General features: G+C 49.0%; 2 protein-coding genes, 1 long non-coding RNA gene and 1 pseudogene across 6 annotated transcripts; 2 read left to right on the plus strand and 2 right to left on the minus strand.

The window, feature by feature from the left end:
• Positions 1 to 113: 113 nt before the first annotated feature.
• LOC103668406 lies at positions 114 to 852 on the plus strand. The gene is made up of 2 exons (XR_570019.2): positions 114 to 360; positions 615 to 852. It is a non-coding gene; the product is annotated as an uncharacterized LOC103668406 (long non-coding RNA).
• Positions 853 to 2,832: 1,980 nt separating this feature from the next.
• LOC103668718 (tropomyosin alpha-3 chain-like) lies at positions 2,833 to 5,754 on the minus strand. Its single transcript, XM_008697022.2, has 3 exons — positions 5,606 to 5,754; positions 4,669 to 4,905; positions 2,833 to 2,925 (listed from the first exon to the last, which is right to left on the minus strand). Exons 1-3 carry the CDS (start codon positions 5,720 to 5,722, stop codon positions 2,833 to 2,835), a joined length of 447 nt encoding a protein of 148 aa, XP_008695244.1. The 5' UTR covers positions 5,723 to 5,754.
• Positions 5,755 to 11,592: 5,838 nt separating this feature from the next.
• CUNH1orf189 (chromosome unknown C1orf189 homolog) lies at positions 11,593 to 17,624 on the minus strand. Of its 4 annotated transcripts, XM_008696623.2 has the most exons (4): positions 17,176 to 17,621; positions 16,884 to 16,924; positions 12,238 to 12,367; positions 11,593 to 11,729 (listed from the first exon to the last, which is right to left on the minus strand). In XM_008696623.2, exons 1-4 carry the CDS (start codon positions 17,206 to 17,208, stop codon positions 11,628 to 11,630), a joined length of 306 nt encoding a protein of 101 aa, XP_008694845.2. In that variant the 5' UTR covers positions 17,209 to 17,621; the 3' UTR covers positions 11,593 to 11,627. The 4 variants fall into 4 exon arrangements, with proteins under 4 accessions (XP_008694845.2, XP_008694844.2, XP_008694843.2 ...); XM_008696622.2 differs by having other exon boundaries at positions 16,884 to 17,619; XM_008696621.2 differs by lacking the exon at positions 11,593 to 11,729 and having other exon boundaries at positions 11,739 to 12,367; positions 17,176 to 17,624.
• Positions 14,539 to 16,453, plus strand: LOC103668665 (annotated as a pseudogene).
• Positions 17,625 to 17,658: the final 34 nt, after the last annotated feature.

The following is a 17,658-nucleotide window of genomic DNA, read 5'->3' on the forward strand; positions in this document are numbered from 1 at the left end:
CCGCCGCGCCCTGCCGCGCCGGGCCACGGGAGGACTGCCCGCCGCGCGAGCACGGGGCGGAGCCTTCCCCTGGCCAGCAAAGGGGGGCGGGGCCGCGCCGGGCGGGCTACCATAGCAACCGGAAGGAGCGTCGCGGTCCGGCTCCTCAGGCTGGGCCAGCTGCCCTCCCCTCCGCCCGCCAACAGGCCGCCACCCACCCGTCGGGGCACCTTGTGTCCTCCCGCACTGAGCACCCGACGCGCCTCTGCTTCCACCCACCGCACACAGGCTCCAAACCCAGGTGCCGGGACAGGCCGAGGCTTTCTGGGCCCCATCCTCCAAAGTGCCCCACGCGGCAGCCTCCTTTCCAGGTCGGCCCGGGTAGGTTCTCTCCCACCGCCTGAAAGTCAATGAAGGGGGGAGTCCGGGGGTGGGAGAAAAGGCCAGGTGGGCGGACTGCTCGCTCCATTCGGCATCACTTGTGAACTAAGTGTTCTGTTTCAGTTACAGAGCTAGCCTTTTCCCTGGCGCTTTCGAGAGTCAAACACGTACCAGCGGTTTACCAACCTGCCAGCTCTTCCAAACCTTCAGTCATTCTGTCTCTAACTAATCATCACTTGCATTTCTCTTTGCAGGTGAGAGAGGTATCTTATGCCCCCATTTTATCAGGAAGGAGTCCTGTTACGGATCACTGTCAGACCCTTCGTGCAACAGCTACATGAGAGCCTCTGTTCTGTGATAACTTCCCCCAATTTCACTGCCACTTCTGCTCTGAGGTGCCTGGAGAGCTGTTTCTGAGTTAGAAGCTACCTCTGCAGGGACTGCCACGCAGGATTTTTGGAACCACAATAGTAAAGAGACTTGAAAGTTGTACCATCTTCTCTCTTGTTTGTTTGCACTCCTCCTGCCTTTCCAGTAAGCCATCATAACAAATGTCTCCTCTGGTGCAATTCTGTTTTCCCCTCAGAATTATGGTGTGGAGCAGGACTTAAGAGTCCTGACTCCTGAAAGGGCTTGTGGGGAAGACAGGTGCTGCCCTCAAATGCCTGGTTCTGAGGACACTCCCTCCAGAGGCTCTACCTTACTATCTCCTTTTTTGAAAATACTGAGCAAATGTGGAGGTGTGGGGAAACCAGAGATGAGGGGACAAATCGGACCACCCTGCCCTAAGTGGGAGACTTTATGATAATCACCTGTGACCAACAAAGAATAACCAGCCCCTAAAAAGGAAGTAAGCCATTGAAGGTGTTATCAATAAAGGTGTTGAAAGGGTTTAAGTTCTGGTTAGCTTTCTATAAAAGACCAATCCTTAAGGCCCTCGTTGGCAACCCTGTCCAACCCTATTGGGACCCCTCTCACTCTTGAGAGCTTTTTCTGTATCTTCACTTAATATACTTTTTACACATGCAAAAAAATAAACAATAAAAATAAATAAAATGCTGAACAATAAAAAATACTGATCAGTGAGCCAATTTAGAGGAAACAATTCAGACAGTAAATAATATGCTTGGTAGAGTAACCTGTACATTGGTTTCTCCTCCCCCCCCCCAAGGAATTTGGAAGGAAGAACAGGGTGCTCAACCTCCGTAAACTCTATCCTGATGGCCTAAGAATTTTTCCATCTCTTTTTGGAGAAATGTGATCAGAGGGGCTATGGAAGCGGAAATGAGATGTTGTCATCTGGGTGCCAATCAGCAGGGGGCACTGTTTACCTCCCCTTGCCCTAGTGAAGCCACTGAGCCTTTATCTTAGACAAACCAAAGGCTGCTGAGAGCACCACTGCATTCCTGAGGCTGGTAGATGTGAACAGATAATCTTCTCTTGATCCAGGGAAACAGGTGGATTGACTCCTGATACCCTTTAAAAGCATGATGGATGGGCAGCAAGGGGCCCAGTGCTATTGTTTTCCTGGTGACCAACAATACAACAGTATATCAGCAGGTGTATATGTCCATCCTCAACTCTCATCTCCCATCCCTTCCACGTCTGGTATGACTCTATGTCCTAACCATTGCACTCCTCTTTCCCCTTGTTTACCCTAATTAGCTTCTGACCTCACCTCAGATTGAGAGGACCTTAGACATCACCGTACAGCACTGTGAATGTTCTTACTGCCACTGAACTGTACACTTAAAAATGGTTAAAATGGTCAAAATGGCAAATGTTACAGATATTTTGTTGCAGTTCTTTTTTAAAAAGGACCTCAGACAAATTCAGGGAGTAAAAACCGAAGTTTGGACTGACCTTGCCATACCCTTGCCCTTTCTTTGTTCAAGCAATCCAGCAAATCCTGTGCTTTCAGAAAAGCTCAGGTGACCAGCGCTCCCAGTGTAAACACACACTTACTGACTCCCCCTCCTCCTCTCTTCCGTTTATATCTGCATCAAAGTAATATGCTCTGTTGGTTCATCTCAAAGGTGGGAGCTGAGCTGTGAACTTCCTTGGACGGTTGTATTGGACAGAGTGCCCTTCCCCCCAAAATGCATATATCATGTTGCTGATGACTCTGACCCTTGCTCTCAACTTTATACTTTGTTGCCTCCTTATTCAGCACTTTTCCCAATTCCTATAAACACTTCACTTTCCTTCTTTGATCCTTTGAGGCAGAAATTCCCCAACTTTTTCTGTAAAAGGCCAGACAGTACGTTTTTCTGGCTTTGCAGGCCACAGGGTGTGGTGACTATTCTGATGTAGGGAGAAAACAATAGATGATATGTAAGTGAATGGGCATGGTGCTGTTCCAGTAACACTGTACAAAACTAGGCTGTAACAGGATTTACCTTACAAGTGAAATTTTGCTAACCCCAACTTTGAGGAAAGAATCCTTTCTTCCTGAGGTCATCTTAACCATGCTTAAGGGATTTTTGCCTCCTGCTCACAGCCTTCCTCTCCCACTTCTTGTTCTCCAGCACTCCTCTGAAGGCACTTACTGACTGGTAAGGAAAGCTGCCAGGGGGAGAGAAGTTAAGTGAGTTTTTCTACCCACATGTTACATATTAAAATGGGTTTTGGTGGGTTCCTATATAAACAGGAGAAACTTCTCTCAAGTGAATATACCGAGTGCACCCTGTCTAGGTGGGGAGTGACTGTGTTTTAAGTATGTGTGCAACAGCTTAGGACAGATAGAATTCATCCTCAGGAAATTCCTTTATCTTCTAAATAAAACCGAGGTACTGTCTAGAGCCTCTATGTTTCTCTCTCCCAAGATCTAAGGTTAGACTTTGTTGTTTTAATTGCTCCTGGACACACCTCCTCCAGCTCACATACTAGCTGTTTAGCCTCCAGACTCTCCTGAAGAGTGGTCAACTGACATCTCACAGAACTGTCATTGACCTGGCACTGTGCCGGTTTGAGAAAATTCCTGTCCCTGTACCTGTCTGTTGGAGCCAGACAGCTCTATCCATGTATACCTGGAACCTTGGCCAGCCAATTCCAGCAGGCCGTCAAGTGTTTGCCCAAAGCTCTGCAGGTAACCTGTGTTCATTGCAGTTTTCCAAGAAGGGAGAATTAGTAGTTTTCAGGGGCCTTTTTGGAAACTATGAATATGTATAACGTATAATGTCTGTGTCTGGTATGATACAGCCAACAACCATCGCCGTGTCCCTCGACACTGAGACTGGCAAAAAGCCGAAGAGGAGATGCGAGACCTAACAGCAAAGAGGCCAAATGTGAGGATCTGGAAACATTTGTGAATGGCCCACTTTGTCTCTCCAGCTATTTTCCAAAACCAAATGTGATTTTTAAAAATATGTGCTCCTTGGGGGCACCCAGCTGGCTCAGTGGGTGGAGCATGAAATTCTTGATCTCAGGGTCGTGAATTCAATCCTCACGCTGGGGGTGGAGCCTACTTAAAAATAATAATAATAATAATAATAATAATAATAATAATAATAATAATTTTAAAAAATACGTGCTCCTATTTTCCTATTAACTTAGTGCTAAGAATTGACTGTATTTCCATCAATACCGGGACATTCTTTTGTTGCTGTTATGTCACTTTTCTTCCCAACATCTTTCCTTCATAGCCTCTCATTTATCATTGTGCTAAGCTGAAAGCTTGAAGACAAAGGAAAGTAAGTGGTGTTGGGGCAAACATGAAGTGGAAAAAAGAATTTTATTTCATGTTCAAATGGGAAAATTCAACCCTAACCCTAGAGAAGCTGAGTAATTGAGTTAATGCCACAGAGTAAGGTCTGGTGGTGACACTTTTACCCCATAGGATTCCTTCTTGTTTCTATTATAGTCTATCAAAGATCCTGTCTGCTGCCCTATGAGCAATGCTCGCTATGGCATCTCTGTGGCATAAAGGCAGACGCCCACATTGGCCCTGATAAATAAACCCATATAGGGCCAGGGTCAATGTGACCTCTTTTGTCCCATTGTGAAATCTGAGCTGGCTCTGCTGGGCAGTTGAGAGATGAGAGTTTCCCTATTAATACACATATCTACGTGCCAAGTCTTGGACACAAAAGCTGAGAATGTGGCATGGGGGAGGAGGTAGGAAAAGTGATAGCAGTCTGGACCTAGAGTCCCCTCCCTTTGTTCAGGTCCTGAGAAACCTATTAAATTCCTGGGTTGAGGGTGAGACAAGCATGAATCTTCTCCATGTGCCCAAGAACAAATGTGCGTGCCATTACAAGAGTATGTCAGCGTGTGATTGTATGCAAAAATGTATGTAAGTATATCTACACTCTGTGAATCCACAAGTATGTCTGTGTCCAAGCGTGTTTGGAATTGAGTCGTATTAACATGGCGCTGTGTGTGTGTGGATAAACCCTCTTCCATCTCTCTAATACTCACATCAGCAGCCTTCTTCTCAGCCAGCTCCAGCTTCTCCTGGGCGTCCTTCAGAGCTTCAGAATACTTGTCAAGCTCATCCTCCGTCCCTTTCAGCTTCTTCTGCATGGCTGCCAGCTCATCTTCCAGCTACAGGAGCCGCAAGAGTCACACACAACACATATACACAATGGTGCTGGCTCAGACCCAGGGCTCCTGAGCCCTGACCGCCCTCTGAGCCCAGCCTCTGTGTTACCATTCCTATAGAGATATACTTTCTCGCCAGCCACAGCCAGCCAACTGCCCCAGGAGTTATGCCTTGACGTGTGACCCTGGGATCTCTAATCCTCAGAAGACCAAGCCATGCTGGATTTTCATGTAAGACCCTGAGGGGAGTAGATGCCTGTGACTCCAAGTAAGTGGCTCAGTCAGTAGATCATGTTACTCTTGATGTCAGGGTTGTAAGTTTGAACTCCATGTTGGATGTAGAGATTACTTAAAAATACAATCTTAAAAAAAAAAAAATTTAAGGGAAAAGAGATGCTCCGTGCCAAGCTCCTGCCTTTTCCTCTAGAAATTGGGTCCTGCCAAAACATGATCCACCCCCATTTAGGTCCAGCAGGCACACCATGGCTCAGAGGGGACTACTGGCTTTCCCAAGGTCACGCAGGCAGTCGGAGGCCAATACCCTAGATGTCCTCTGTCCACCCAGTGAGGCTGGGAAAGAAAAGGGCCCCTCCCACCCAAAGAACAAGCTGGCACTGGTGGTCCCTGCCTTTCCCGTGAGAACTCTCCTCCACCTCACAGACTTGCTCGCCAGCAGGTGAGAGAAAGCCATGGCAGCACCCACCTGTTTACTTCGTTCTTCCGCCTGCTTCTGCTCTGCTTCGGCTTGCTCTGCCCGGTCCAGAGCATTCTCCTTGTCCAGCTTCAGCATCTGCATCTTTTTCTTGATGGCCTCCATCATGAGCAGTGGCTGTTGGTGAGCTGACCTGTGAACACTGGAGAACTGGAGATAGGGCAAGAATGGAGGGGCTGCTGCCTGAATGATTCCCCAGACTTGAGCCTTTATCTCTGCTCATGGCTCCACCTCTTGTTCCTAATATGGTCTTTCCAGCTCCTTCCATCCCATGATTGTTCTCCCTGGGGGAGCACAGGGTAAGACACTTTGATGGACTGACATCACCAGCAAAGAAAAATGAGGGAACAGCTGAGGCTGATTTTAGACAATGGAAGGTGGGGGAGGGTAGAGGTTCTCCCTGACCCTGAAACTTTCCACTCTCGGGGCAGCTCTGTGGTGTTTTAAAAGAGCAAGGCTGGGGCACCTGGGTGGCACAGTTGTTAAGCGTCTGCCTTTGACTCAGGGCGTGATCCTGGCGTTTTGGGATCGAGTCCCACATCGGGCTCCTCTGCTGGGAGCCTGCTTCTTCCTCTCCCACTCCCCCTGCTTGTGTTCCCTCTCACTGGCTGTCTCCGTCAAATAAATAAAATCTTTTAAAAAAAAGTAAAATAAAAAAGCAAGGCAAGGGGAGGAGAAAACACTGAAATAGAGAAGGGTACGTTGGCAATTCCAGGTAGGTGCTTCTCACCCACAGTACCCTAGTTACCCTTCTGTTTCCCCATTACTCTCACCCCGCCTATGTTGGATGCTGGTCAGACTCCACTGGTTGAGTTTTCCATTTTGATTCCCAGTATTCAGGGAGCTTGAGCAACAGTGAAGAGGGAGGTCACTCATGATCCTTGACAATTCCCCCAGATCCCCAGATCAAATTACTGTGCTATTTCAAGAGTCTCTAATTGGCAGGGAGACATCATTCCTCCCCCTTAAGAGCCACAGGGATGGAGTAAGCAGAGAGGGTTGGTGTCTGGAAGGCCCTCCCAGAACTTAAGTAGGGTGGAGGAGAGAAGCAGGGGAGGGTCAGAGTAATCTGGGTAGGATCATGCCCTCTGTTTGCCCACAGTGATCTTTAAGGAGAAGTTTCGTGCCCACACCAACCAAGCTCTGCGCTGCTGTCTGCTCTTCTTGTTCTCTGCTCCCTCCTTACCCCCACCCAACCTACTGCCACACACACATCACAAACATCTTCGTTACCATCTCTGTTCTCCCTGGCTTCCTTCCAGGCCATGTCCTTCCTCTGCTTGGAGCCTGTTACTGACAGGTGGCAATTGATCCCAGTGCACCAGCTCCACACAATCTGAGAACATGCCAGGGGAGAGGTGGGCACTGTTCAAGGTGACCGGAGCTATCAGAGAAGAATATGAAGGGCTCTAATAGTCATTATGTCAAGGACAGATAGCTCCTGTTAATACTAAGCCCCAGCAGTGGGGTAACTGAGACACCCACCAGGACAGAGGGCAAAACTGGAGACCACCCTTGAGAGCTTCCAGTCACTAGAGGTAGATGGGTAGATAGACCATCAATTGACTCTTGAAGAAAAGCAGAGAAACCATAGAGTCTCGCTGCAGGACAAGTGAACAAGGAGGTCCCAGGGATAGGAGGCAGTACAATAAGGGTGGGGGGAGTGTTGAATAAGGAGGAAAAAAAAGTAGAAGGACAGAAGATCAGAGATACATCCCTTCTAGTACAAGGGAAAGATACAGGGATATTTGATACTCAAATTCCAGCTCTCGTGCTCACACACTAGGTCTCCAGTTTAAGACTGAAATCCATGTAGGTTGCCACCACTGCTTTTCCAAAGGGGTCCTGGAGATAAGAGGTTCAGTAAAAGAGCCCCAGAGCCCCAGAGGTTGATGCCAAATTGCCCACTGCTGTAAGAATATGTTCGATATTTAGTTGGTTCCTAATTAAACAACCCAATATCAAACATATCACACAGAAGCAGGCAGGAAAGCTTTGGTGGTCATCTGCATTCCTTCCCTCCAGCCACCAAGCATGGCTAGATGGCAAGTCATCTCCCTGGGGAAGGACACTGACCCCAGCTCTTCACCTCCCAAGACGGCCGGCTCTTACTCATCTGCCCTTCGTGCTGTCCCTGTATCAGCCCCTCTCCTACCAGTGCCTGGCCTTTGCTGGATCACGTTAGCCTAAACCAGGAAGCATATCTGGCAGGGCTCCACATCCGGGCACCTATCCTTTCCAAGGGCTCCCAAACAGAGCTTCTCCCCCTGATGTCACGACCACAGTGCTGAGAGCCAGCCCGGCCACCTGCTCTCCTCAACCTCCTTCCCACTGTCCTGAGCCTTTCCGGGGGTGGGGGTAGGAGGATTGCACATCCTGCTTTACCTTTCCAATAGAACTCCTAACCTTCCAGATCACCTCCAGCAGAGCGCTGAGATCCTCTCAGCTGACACCCTCCTGGACTCCTCCTGCCCTTAAGTATTACAGAGAAGTAGCCATGAGAAACTTCCAGAATGCTTGGCTGCTTCCTCCCATCATCTTGTCCCTTCTCACCTTCTCCCCATGTCTTCCAGGCATCCTTAAAGTCACTCTCGGATGTCCAGAAGAGGAGAGTGACCTGTGTCATTGGCAACCTCCAGCCTGGGCTCCAGAGATGTATGGTCTCCCCTGCCCAGCAGAACTGAATCAAGGGAGGAACCCCTCTGCCAGGAAGCTGCCTGCAGTCCTTAGGTCTCTTCTCTTCTGGGGATTTTTACACTGAAATCTCCTGGCCTGGCTTCCCTCACAGGGATCCAGCCTGGTTCCTTTCTGGGGGATGTTTCTCCTGAAGAGGATCAAGTCTGTTGAATGTCATGTGGCAGGCAGATGCTTCTCTCCACTGTGGCAGAAAAAGAGCCCAAGTTATAGCCTCACCGGGCGGGTAGGGGGCTTGGGTGGAAGTGCAGGGGTGGGAGGAGGAGGCTCTGCTTCAGCCCCAGGCTTGTTCCATGTGTCCCTGTTCCCATTAGTCTGGATTCCTGCCCCCCCCCACTACACATATACCAACCCCACAGAGCCCTTGATCTAGGTCAATAGCTTGTCCAAAGCCCTAGTCTAGTCAATTCCCATTGTGCGGCTCCTGCCTTCCGGGGGCGGGGGGGACTGACGAAAGGGCGTCCAAGCCCCAAGGTAGCCCTGTGCTGTTGTCTTACGTCCTTGCTGCTTCATGGCTCCTACTGGGAGCGTGTGTGCAGGTTTTGTTTCTGTGACCATCTTTCTTCCCCTTCTCCCCCACACTTAGTTCCCTTCGCTGGGAACCTTGACTACCCTGGCAAACCAGAGGCTGGGAAATGACGAGCAGGAGTTGAAAGGACGAGGCAGAGACTGGGAATATTATTGATGTACTAGAGGAGAGCTTTCGTAGAAGGAGACATTGACTTCAGGCATAACTAGGCAGAAACATTGATGGCATCTTATAAACACTTTCTAGCTCTCCTGGAGTGCCCTCCGTGTGGCTATTTCAAACAAGGCTGAGCCCCTCTGAACCAGAGGAGATGGGTAAGGCAGCAGCCATAGAGGAAAAGGGATGGATGGGTATGACGGGCTGAAACACTCAGCTGATGTGATGAGAGCAGACAGAGCAGGCAGAGGGGATCAGAGGAGATGGGCTCCCGAGGGCCCAGTCTGCCAATACCGGAGCCAGCCTGGCACTGACAAGCCCTGGGGAGAGAGGCCAAGGTCAGGGATCAAGGCACAGGGGGTGGGGTGTCCTGTGGGTCCCAGTGAACAGAGGAGAGAGGAATGAAGAAGTTGCTGAAGGAGTGTGGTGGGGGGTGGGTAGCAGCCAGGTGACGGAGGGGAAATAAAGAGGGAAGGAAATACCCCAGGGCAGGAAGACATCACTGTGGTACTGGACACTATGTGCTACCTCTCTGCAGAGTGCTTTATTTAATCCCCGGGAAGGGGAGGCATCGTCTCCATTTTATAAACAAGGAAATGTAACCCAGAAAGTTAAGGCAATTTGCCCCAAGCCACGCAGGCAGTAAGTGACAGAGGCAGGATTCAAACCCAGATGTGCTGTGTTCTCCGGAGGCCAGGCTCTCCTGGGGAACAGGAGCAGCAGAGCCAGGTGGGAGGCGGCCGCAGGCGGATGGCAGACGTGGAGAGAGGTGGTGGTAGTGGTGGTGGGGGAACAGGCTGAGCGGGAGACCCAGCCTCAGGCTGGGGGTCGGATCCAAGCCACATGCACCTGCTTCTGTCCCTTACAACGTGGTCACCACTCCCTCCCTCCCTTCTTCCCTCCTTCCTTTCTTTCTCTTTTTTCTTCCTTCCTTCCTTTCCTTCTTTCTCTTTCCTTCCTTCTTCTTTCTTTCTTCCTTCCTTTCTTTTTCTTCTTTCTTCCTTCCTTTCTTTTTCTTCTTTCTTTCTTTTTCTTCCTTTTTCTTTCTTTCTTCCTCTTTCTTTCTTTCTTTCTTTCTTTCTTTCTTTCTCTTTCTTTCTTTCTTTCTTTCTTTCTTTCTTTCTTTCTTTCTTTCTCTTTCTTTCTTTCTTTCTTTCTTTCTTTCTTTCTTTCTTTCTTTCTTTCAAGGGGAGGGGAGGGGAGGGGAGGGAGTGGGACAGAGGGAGAGAATCCCAAGCAGACTCCCTGCTGAGGACATGGGGCTGGATCTCACAACCCTGAGATCATGACCTGAGCTGAAATCAAGAGACCAGCACTCAACTGACTGTGCCACCCAGGGACCCCTCGTCTGCCTGCCTTGTCCACACCTGCCTCCCCCAACCAGCCCATGAGCCCTGTGTCTTGTTGGGTGCAGGAACTTGTGAGTCATTGACTAAAGACACTTGGGAATCAGGGCTGATGGAAACCGGAGGATAAACGGATGCACAGGGCAGAGAGACAGGCGTGGGATGAAGTGACATCTTGGCTGCGTAGGGGGTGGTCGGGGGCTGGCCAGGGGCCTGCGATGGGCCTGGGTCACAGGGAAATCTGCGAGGGAAAAGGGAGGATACATGCTGTTCGTCAAGCACTAGGTTTGCTCTCTACGTACCTTATTTAATTCTCATAATGATCCTGTGAGATGGGTATTATTTTCCCCACTTTCAGAAGAGGAAACTGAGGTTCAGAGAAGGAACTTACACAAAGTGACAACAATTAAGGGACGAAGCTGGACTTTGAGCCCACACCTGACTCCAAAGCCCATACCCTGCTCTCTACCTGCTGCCTCTCTGTGCTCATCAGTGGGAAATGCTGGGAGAAAAGGAGAGGGCTCTGACGTCCGAGAAACGCACACTGCAGGGTAGAGCCAGACTCAGGGTGGGGTAGGGGAGACGTGAGTTGTGCAGTGCACAGGGCCCCGGAGTAGAGGGCAGGGCAAGATCAGTGTGGAGAGGACCAGGGGCCAATGAGGATGCAGACAGCAGGTGAAGGAACCAGGAAGTCAGCCTGGTGGTGTTCTGCACATATTCCCTGCTGCACAACAGGGATCTCTTGGGCTTGGGATCTCATTTTATGGAAAGTGGATCTTCATAAGTAAGGTTCTCTGTGTCCTATAGACATATGTGATCAGTCAGTACTTTTTAGAATTCTTCAGAATCTGAACGCCTGCAGACTTAACATGCTCTTAACAGTCCCCCACACATCTCACTGCTCCTCACTTCCTTAGACCTGCCAGCTCACCTGTCTCACCTCCATGGTGCTTCAGTTTGCAAGCCTGTCAATTTGTAGGAATTCGGGTCCAGAGGAGAGAGACCTGTCCTGGGTCTCCTAACTGGCTGAGCCAAAGCCTGAACTCCAGGCCTCCTGACACCCAAACACATGGTTCCTGTGGGTGAACAGCCGCACTCAGAGCTATTTGTCCAAGACAGAAAAGACCGGAGGAAGTGAGAGCTGAGAGACAGTAAGCAAACCCCAGGAAGCTGTTTTAAGATTATGGCTATGAATAAACAGTGTTCAAAGAAATCAAGATCTAGGGCTGAAGAATGAGCCACATGACTACATCTGAGCCTTTAAGAGCCAGCTTTGTTTCCGATGCCATCAGAGTCTCTCCACATAAAAAGCTTTGCCCATCTGATTTAGTTCCTGCTGGTACTGCCGATGCTCCTTTTCAAACAGCTGGTGCAGGGCTGCTTGACGGACCTGGTGGGGACAGAACAGAGTGTGAGGTGTGCCTTCTGCTTGCCCTCATTCCCATTCTCCCCCTGGTGGCTTTCCAGCCTGTGTCCTCTTGGACTTGGACTTAGCTGTGACATAAAGCAAGGCGGTGGCATAGAGGCTGCACCACTGGAGGGGAAGTCCCACATTCAGCAAATAATTGCTGAGAGCACCATGAACCAAGAGCTCTGCTGGGCACCTGGGATGCAAGGATGATGACATGCCAGCAACTGGGACTCCTGGGAGAGAGGGGCTCTAAGAGGCAGGTGCCGGACAGTGAGATGGGGGGAGCAAGGACGAGTCCACACTCTGGGACTTGAGCATGTGCCGCCTGCATGAACGCAAAGAGCCATTTAATGAAGAAAGTTACCGCTCGGGGATAATGCAGATGCAGATAAGGTGGGTGAGTGCTGGCGGCAACTAAGACTTTGGGGATCCAGTGGGCACAGGGCAGTAGTGGATGAGGCTTCAGGTCACCCTTGCTAGAACGCACCATCAGTAGCTGCTTATTGGCCAGTGCCAACTCCTGTCCCATGGTGTCCTGCATCCTCAGGGTAGCATATCGGTTTCTCCTCTGGCTCAGTGTCATCTGCCACAGACAGCGAGCGTGTGAATTCCGCCACCTGCCCCAGGTACAGAGGTCAGAGCCGGATGCGTTAGTTAGGAGCGAAGACACCAACCCCGTCGGTGAGGCCGCTTCCTTCCCAGACCCTCCACGCCAATGTCCGAAGATGGCAAACTCCTTGAAAGGGTAACTAGCACTAACTTTGAACCTAGGATATGTTGACTATGCAGACCATTTAATGATCATAATAGCCACGTGTCCTAGAAACCAATTTTTGCATCGTACCACAAGGAAACAAAGTTCAGGTGAGTTGCCCAAGGTCACTTAAGGGCAGACGTGGGTATCAAATCCAGTCTAAGAATTAATACCTTCTGTTATATGATTCTCAACCTTAGCTAGACATATTCTGGAATCATTTGCTAAAGTTTTGTTTTTTAAGATTTCATTTTTAAGCAATTTCTACACCCAGCGTGAGGCTCAAACCCACAACCCTGACATCAAGAGGAACACGCTCCACCAACTCAGCCAGACAGGCACCCCAGGGTAGCTTTTTTTTTTTTTTTTTTAAGACTTTATTTTAGAGAGGGGTGCCTGGGTAGCGCAGTCATTATGCATCTGCCTTCAGCTCAGGGCTTGATCCCGGCGTTCCGGGATCGAGCCCTACATCAGGCTCCTCCGCTATGAGCCTGGTTCTTCCTCTCCCACTCCCCCTGCCTGTGTTCCCTCTCTCGCTGGCTGTCTCTGTCACATAAATAAATAAAATCTTAAAAAAAAAAAAAAAAGACTTTATTTTAGAGAGAGGAGGGGGAGGAACAGAGGAGAGGGACAAGCAGACTCCGCGCTGAGATCAGAGCCCAAGGTGGAACTTGATCCCAGGACCTGGAGATCAAGTCAGTCACTCAACCGACTGAGCCACCCAGGAGGCCCTAATGCGTGAGGAATATGCATTTCTCTCTCTCACACACACATGGTTTGCTCAGGTAAGCCCTGTTGAAAAAAATTTTTTAAACATTTAAAAAAAATTTTTTTTTAGGGGGAGAGGGGCAGAGGGAGTGGGAGAGAGAGATCTTAAGCAGACTCCACACTGAGTTCAGAGCCTGACACAGGGCTCCATCTCACTGATGTAGTTTTGGAATGTTGGTAAGGTCCCAAGCCAACAGCCAAGAAAGAATTGAGATGTCTTTGGTACAAAATGGTGGTTTATAAAAGCACGGGGACAGGACCGGTGGGCAGAAAGAGCTGCTGCCCCGGGGTTGTGAGGAAAGAGGGAGGTTTTCAAAAGAATCTTCATATGCTAAGGAGGACCTACAAGATGCCAGGGGCCTGGGACGCCTGGGTGGCACAGTGGTTAAGCGTCTGCCTTCGGCTCAGGGCGTGATCCCGGCGTTACGGGATCGAGCCCCACATCCGGCTCCTCCTCTAGGAGCCTGCTTCTTCCTCTCCCACTCCCCCTGCTGTGTTCCCTCTCTCGCTGGCTGTCTGTATCTCTGTCAAATAAATAAATAAAATCTTTAAAAAAAAAAAAAAAAGATGCCGGGGGGCCTGGCCACTGTCAAGTTAGGGCTGTTTTTCCCTCTGGCAAGGCATTAACGTTAAGACAGCTGGGAGTTTCCCTCTGGAAGTTAGGTTATTGATAAGAATGCTTTTTTCCTGTAAATCCCTAAGACATTTGTAAACTGAGACTTCTGTCCTCCAGGACTGTCATCTCTGTGAGTTAACCATTTGTTCTTCCTTCCCTTCCCTTCAGAGCAGCCAGGAGCGCCTGAGGAAGGTCACACAGATCCCACCCGGGGGTGTACTTTTCCTCAGCTTGCCTTCTGCTCCCTCATCAAGACCCCGAGATCTCAGGGCGCCTGGGTAGTGCAGTCGTTAAGCGTCTGCCTTCGGCTCAGGGCGTGATCCCGGCGTTATGGGATCGAGCCCCACATCGGGCTCCTCTGCTGGGAGCCTGCTTCTTCCTCTCCCACTCCCCCTGCTTGTGTTCCCTCTCTCGCTGGCTGTCTCTCTGTCACATAAATAAATAAAATCTTTAAAAAAAAAAAGACCCCGAGATCTCAACAAGAGCCAAATCAAGAGTCAAACACTTAACCTAATGAGTCACCCAGGAACCCTTAAAGATTTTTATTTTTAAGTAATCTCTACACCCAACGTGGGTCAAACTCACAAACCCAAGATAAGAGTTACACGCTTCACCGACTGAGCCAGCCGGGTGTCCCTGCTCTGTTGAAATAAAAAAAAATAAATAAAATTTAAAAATCAAGTATTTTTTACAGACGATAGAAAATTTAACCCATATAGAAATACACTGAGAGTTACAGTCGTGCTGTCCGAGTTCCTGTCTCTCTGCCCACATTGCCTGGATGGCTTCCCAGAACCATGATCCAGCTGCCACCAGCAAAGGAGCCAACCCCGGGGCGGGGGGGGGGGGGGCCACCTGGGGCCCTGCAGGCAAGAGGCTAGCTGATGACCCTCAAGATGTCAGGCAACAAAGGAATTTCTGCCTTCCCTCAATCAGACCTTTTCAAATGGGTGGGGACCATCTTGGAGCAGCTGACAAAGTCGATGAAGACATGAGGTGTTAAGTTCTCTCTGGAGTTCCCCAGTGTTTCCCCTTACAATGCACCCACGGTGAAGTTCCTCACACCCTGCTACCACCCCAGCGTGGACACCCAGGGCAACATCTGTCTGGACATCCTGAAGGACAAGTGGTCTGCCCTGGGTGACGTTAGGACCATCCCGCTGTCCGTCCAGAGCCTGTTAGGAGAAACCAACATTGATGGCCCTTTGGTTATCGAGCTCTAGAAAAACCCATAGCCTTTAAGTAACTGCAAGAACCCTACTCAAAGGCGGTCTCCAGCCAAGAACGCTGTGTAGTTTCTCTCCTTGTGTTGTCTTTTTATTTTATCCTTAGATATTCTGTCCTTTCCTTCATTTATGTCTAGGATTTTGTTTCTTAAGCTGTGGTGTCATTTTTGTTTTGTTTCTGTTTTTTAAATTAAGCCTCTGGGGGCTCCTGGGTGACTCAGTCTTTAAGCGTCTGCCTTCAGTTCAGGGTGTGATCCCGGCGTTCTGGGATCGAGCCCCACATCAGGCTCCTCCGCTGGGAGCCTGCTTCTTCCTCTCCCACTCCCCCTGCTTGTGTTCCCTCTCTCGCTGGCTGTCTCTATCTGTCAAATAAATAAATAAAATCTTTTAAAAAAAAAAAAGAGAGAGGGATGACTCTCTGGCTCAGTTGTTGAGCACGTGACTCTTGATCTTGGGGTTGTGAGTTCAAGCCCCACGCTGGGTATAGAGATTACTTAAAAATAAAATCTTTGGGGTACCTGGGTGGCTCAGTCGATTAAGTGTCCGACTCTTGAATTCAGCTCAGGTCCTGACCTCAGGGTTGTGAGATCGAGGCCCATGTCGGGCTCCCTGCTGGAGATTCTCTCTCCCTCTGCTCCTCCTTCTCCCTCCCTTAAATAAATAAAATGTTAACAAAAATAAAAAAATAAAATCTTAAAAAATATATACTAAATGAAAAGTTAAAGCTTTGTTTTTCCACCCCAGTTCTCAATGAAGTTATGTTTCTTGTGTATATTTTCAGAAAAGTTTCTATCATATACAAGTATTATTATTATTTTTTTTTTTTTACCATGAATTCATACTTTTACATAAGTAGTATTATTTAACAATTTGGACTTTTCCTACCAGCACATAAAGATTTGCTTCATTCTGTGTAAAGGCTGCCTAGTATTTTTATATCATAATTTAACCAACTAGATGGTTTCTACTTTAAAAAAAAAAATTTTTTTTTTTTTAAAGTAATCTCTACACCCCGCCTGGAGCCTGAACTCAAAACCCTGAGATCAAGAGTTGCGTGCACCTCCAACTGAGCCAGCCGGGTGCCCCCCTTTTTACTTTTGTAAACAGTGCTGTCCAGCACACTCTTGTGTATGTACACTCTAGAGCTCCTGCAGGTATAAAAGGTCAACTAGACATACAGCTGCCAGGTCCATGGATATGTGAATTTTGAGATCTTAGGTTTTGATAAATTTCATCAAGCTGTCTTTGTAAAAAGGCTGCATCATTCTGGACTCCCATCCTTGATGGCTCTGGGTATAACCAACTGCGAAACCTTTAAAAACAGGCTTATCCTACCTGATCCCAGACCACTGTAGTCAGAATCTTCTGGGTTAAGACCTTAGCTCATGTGTCTTAAAAAGCTCCCAGGTGAAGGAGAGACATACAGCCTGGTCTTCTCATTCAGTCACTCAACAAATACTTACCTGCATACCTATCACGATTAATACAACAAAGCATTACATTCTACTTAATAAAAGAACAAAAACTTGATCCGATTTTCCTTCGGACAACAAGGAGAAAGAGATAGTAAAAGCACTGTGTGGGTAGCACAACCTAGTGGGCACTGGCAGGCTGTCCCTGAAAGGCTGCATCCTGCACCTGCACACCCCTTTCCTTCTTGAGGAGCCCCGGACAAGGATGAAGTGTATCTGACAGGTGGCTAGAGGGAAGGACACAAGGGTGACAAGGTCAAGCTGAGGGGTAAGGGAAGGGATAGAAGCAGAAATTACCTGTCAACCATCTTCTTAAATCCCAGGACCCTTTGAAAACTCTGCAAGAAAAGCAAGTTGCTTGTCTGCCTTGACGTCCAGCACCCCATCCCCAGCACCTTTCCCATGGGCCTCTCTTCTTGACAGGGAATGGTCACTTCCTAGGAGAAGTGAGGGCAAGAGTGCTACTCCTTCCAGAACAGATTAAATAAAACATACAGGGAGGAGCTGGCATACAGCAGCCAGCACTTACATCACAGGCCCCTCAAGAAACTGCTTCTGGTCAACCCAGCCCCCTTCCAGCTCTGCACACCTCTTCGACTTTTGTCGTCTTTTCCACAGACATGTCCACAAGCTGGTGAGACACAGGCTCAGGACGCGAAGCAGGCTCTCCCTTCTGTCCAGCCGGTCACCCAGGATTCAGTAGTCATAGCAACACATTTGCCTCCAACAACAACCCCAGCGCCTAGGACTTGGTCACCTGGCCTGTTGCCCTGGAGACCTAAAGGGAATCCTGGTTCTCCTGCCTTCTATTAGTGACACAGGCAATTCTAGGAGCAAGGACCACGGTCCCAATTTCAGGGTTTCTTCTGTGGGGTCCCTGTATGATCCTACGTCCAAAGAACATATTCTATGCCTGTTTCATTAAAAGGCAACTGCAGGGCAACTGGGTGGCTCAGTCAGTTAAGCATCTGACTCTTGATTTCGGCCCAGGTCATGATCTCAGGGTCATCAGCTCCAGCCCCATGTCAGGCTCCGGGCTCAGTGGGAAGTCTGCTTTTCTCTGCACCTCCCC

The sequence above is a fragment of the Ursus maritimus genome, unplaced genomic scaffold, assembly GCF_017311325.1.
Source record: "Ursus maritimus isolate PB19 unplaced genomic scaffold, ASM1731132v1 scaffold_2, whole genome shotgun sequence".
In the NCBI taxonomy this organism is placed as follows: domain Eukaryota; kingdom Metazoa; phylum Chordata; class Mammalia; order Carnivora; family Ursidae; genus Ursus; species Ursus maritimus.

Excerpts from the sequence above, each read along its gene's own strand:
- LOC103668718 (XM_008697022.2), bottom strand. The coding sequence starts at position 5,722 with ATGATGGAGGCCATCAAGAAAAAGATGCAGATGCTGAAGCTGGACAAG. Across the intron at positions 4,906-5,605 it reads CGGAAGAACGAAGTAAACAG|CTGGAAGATGAGCTGGCAGC; the intron begins GTGGGTGCTGCC and ends CGGCTCCTGTAG. Across the intron at positions 2,926-4,668 it reads TACTTGTGGATTCACAGAGT|CTTTCCTTACCAGTCAGTAA; the intron begins GTAGATATACTT and ends TCCCCCTGGCAG.
- CUNH1orf189 (XM_008696620.2), bottom strand. The coding sequence starts at position 16,990 with ATGGGAAAGGTGCTGGGGATGGGGTGCTGGACGTCAAGGCAGACAAGC. Across the intron at positions 12,368-16,883 it reads TTTAAGAAGATGGTTGACAG|GTGGCGGAATTCACACGCTC; the intron begins GTAATTTCTGCT and ends TACCTGGGGCAG.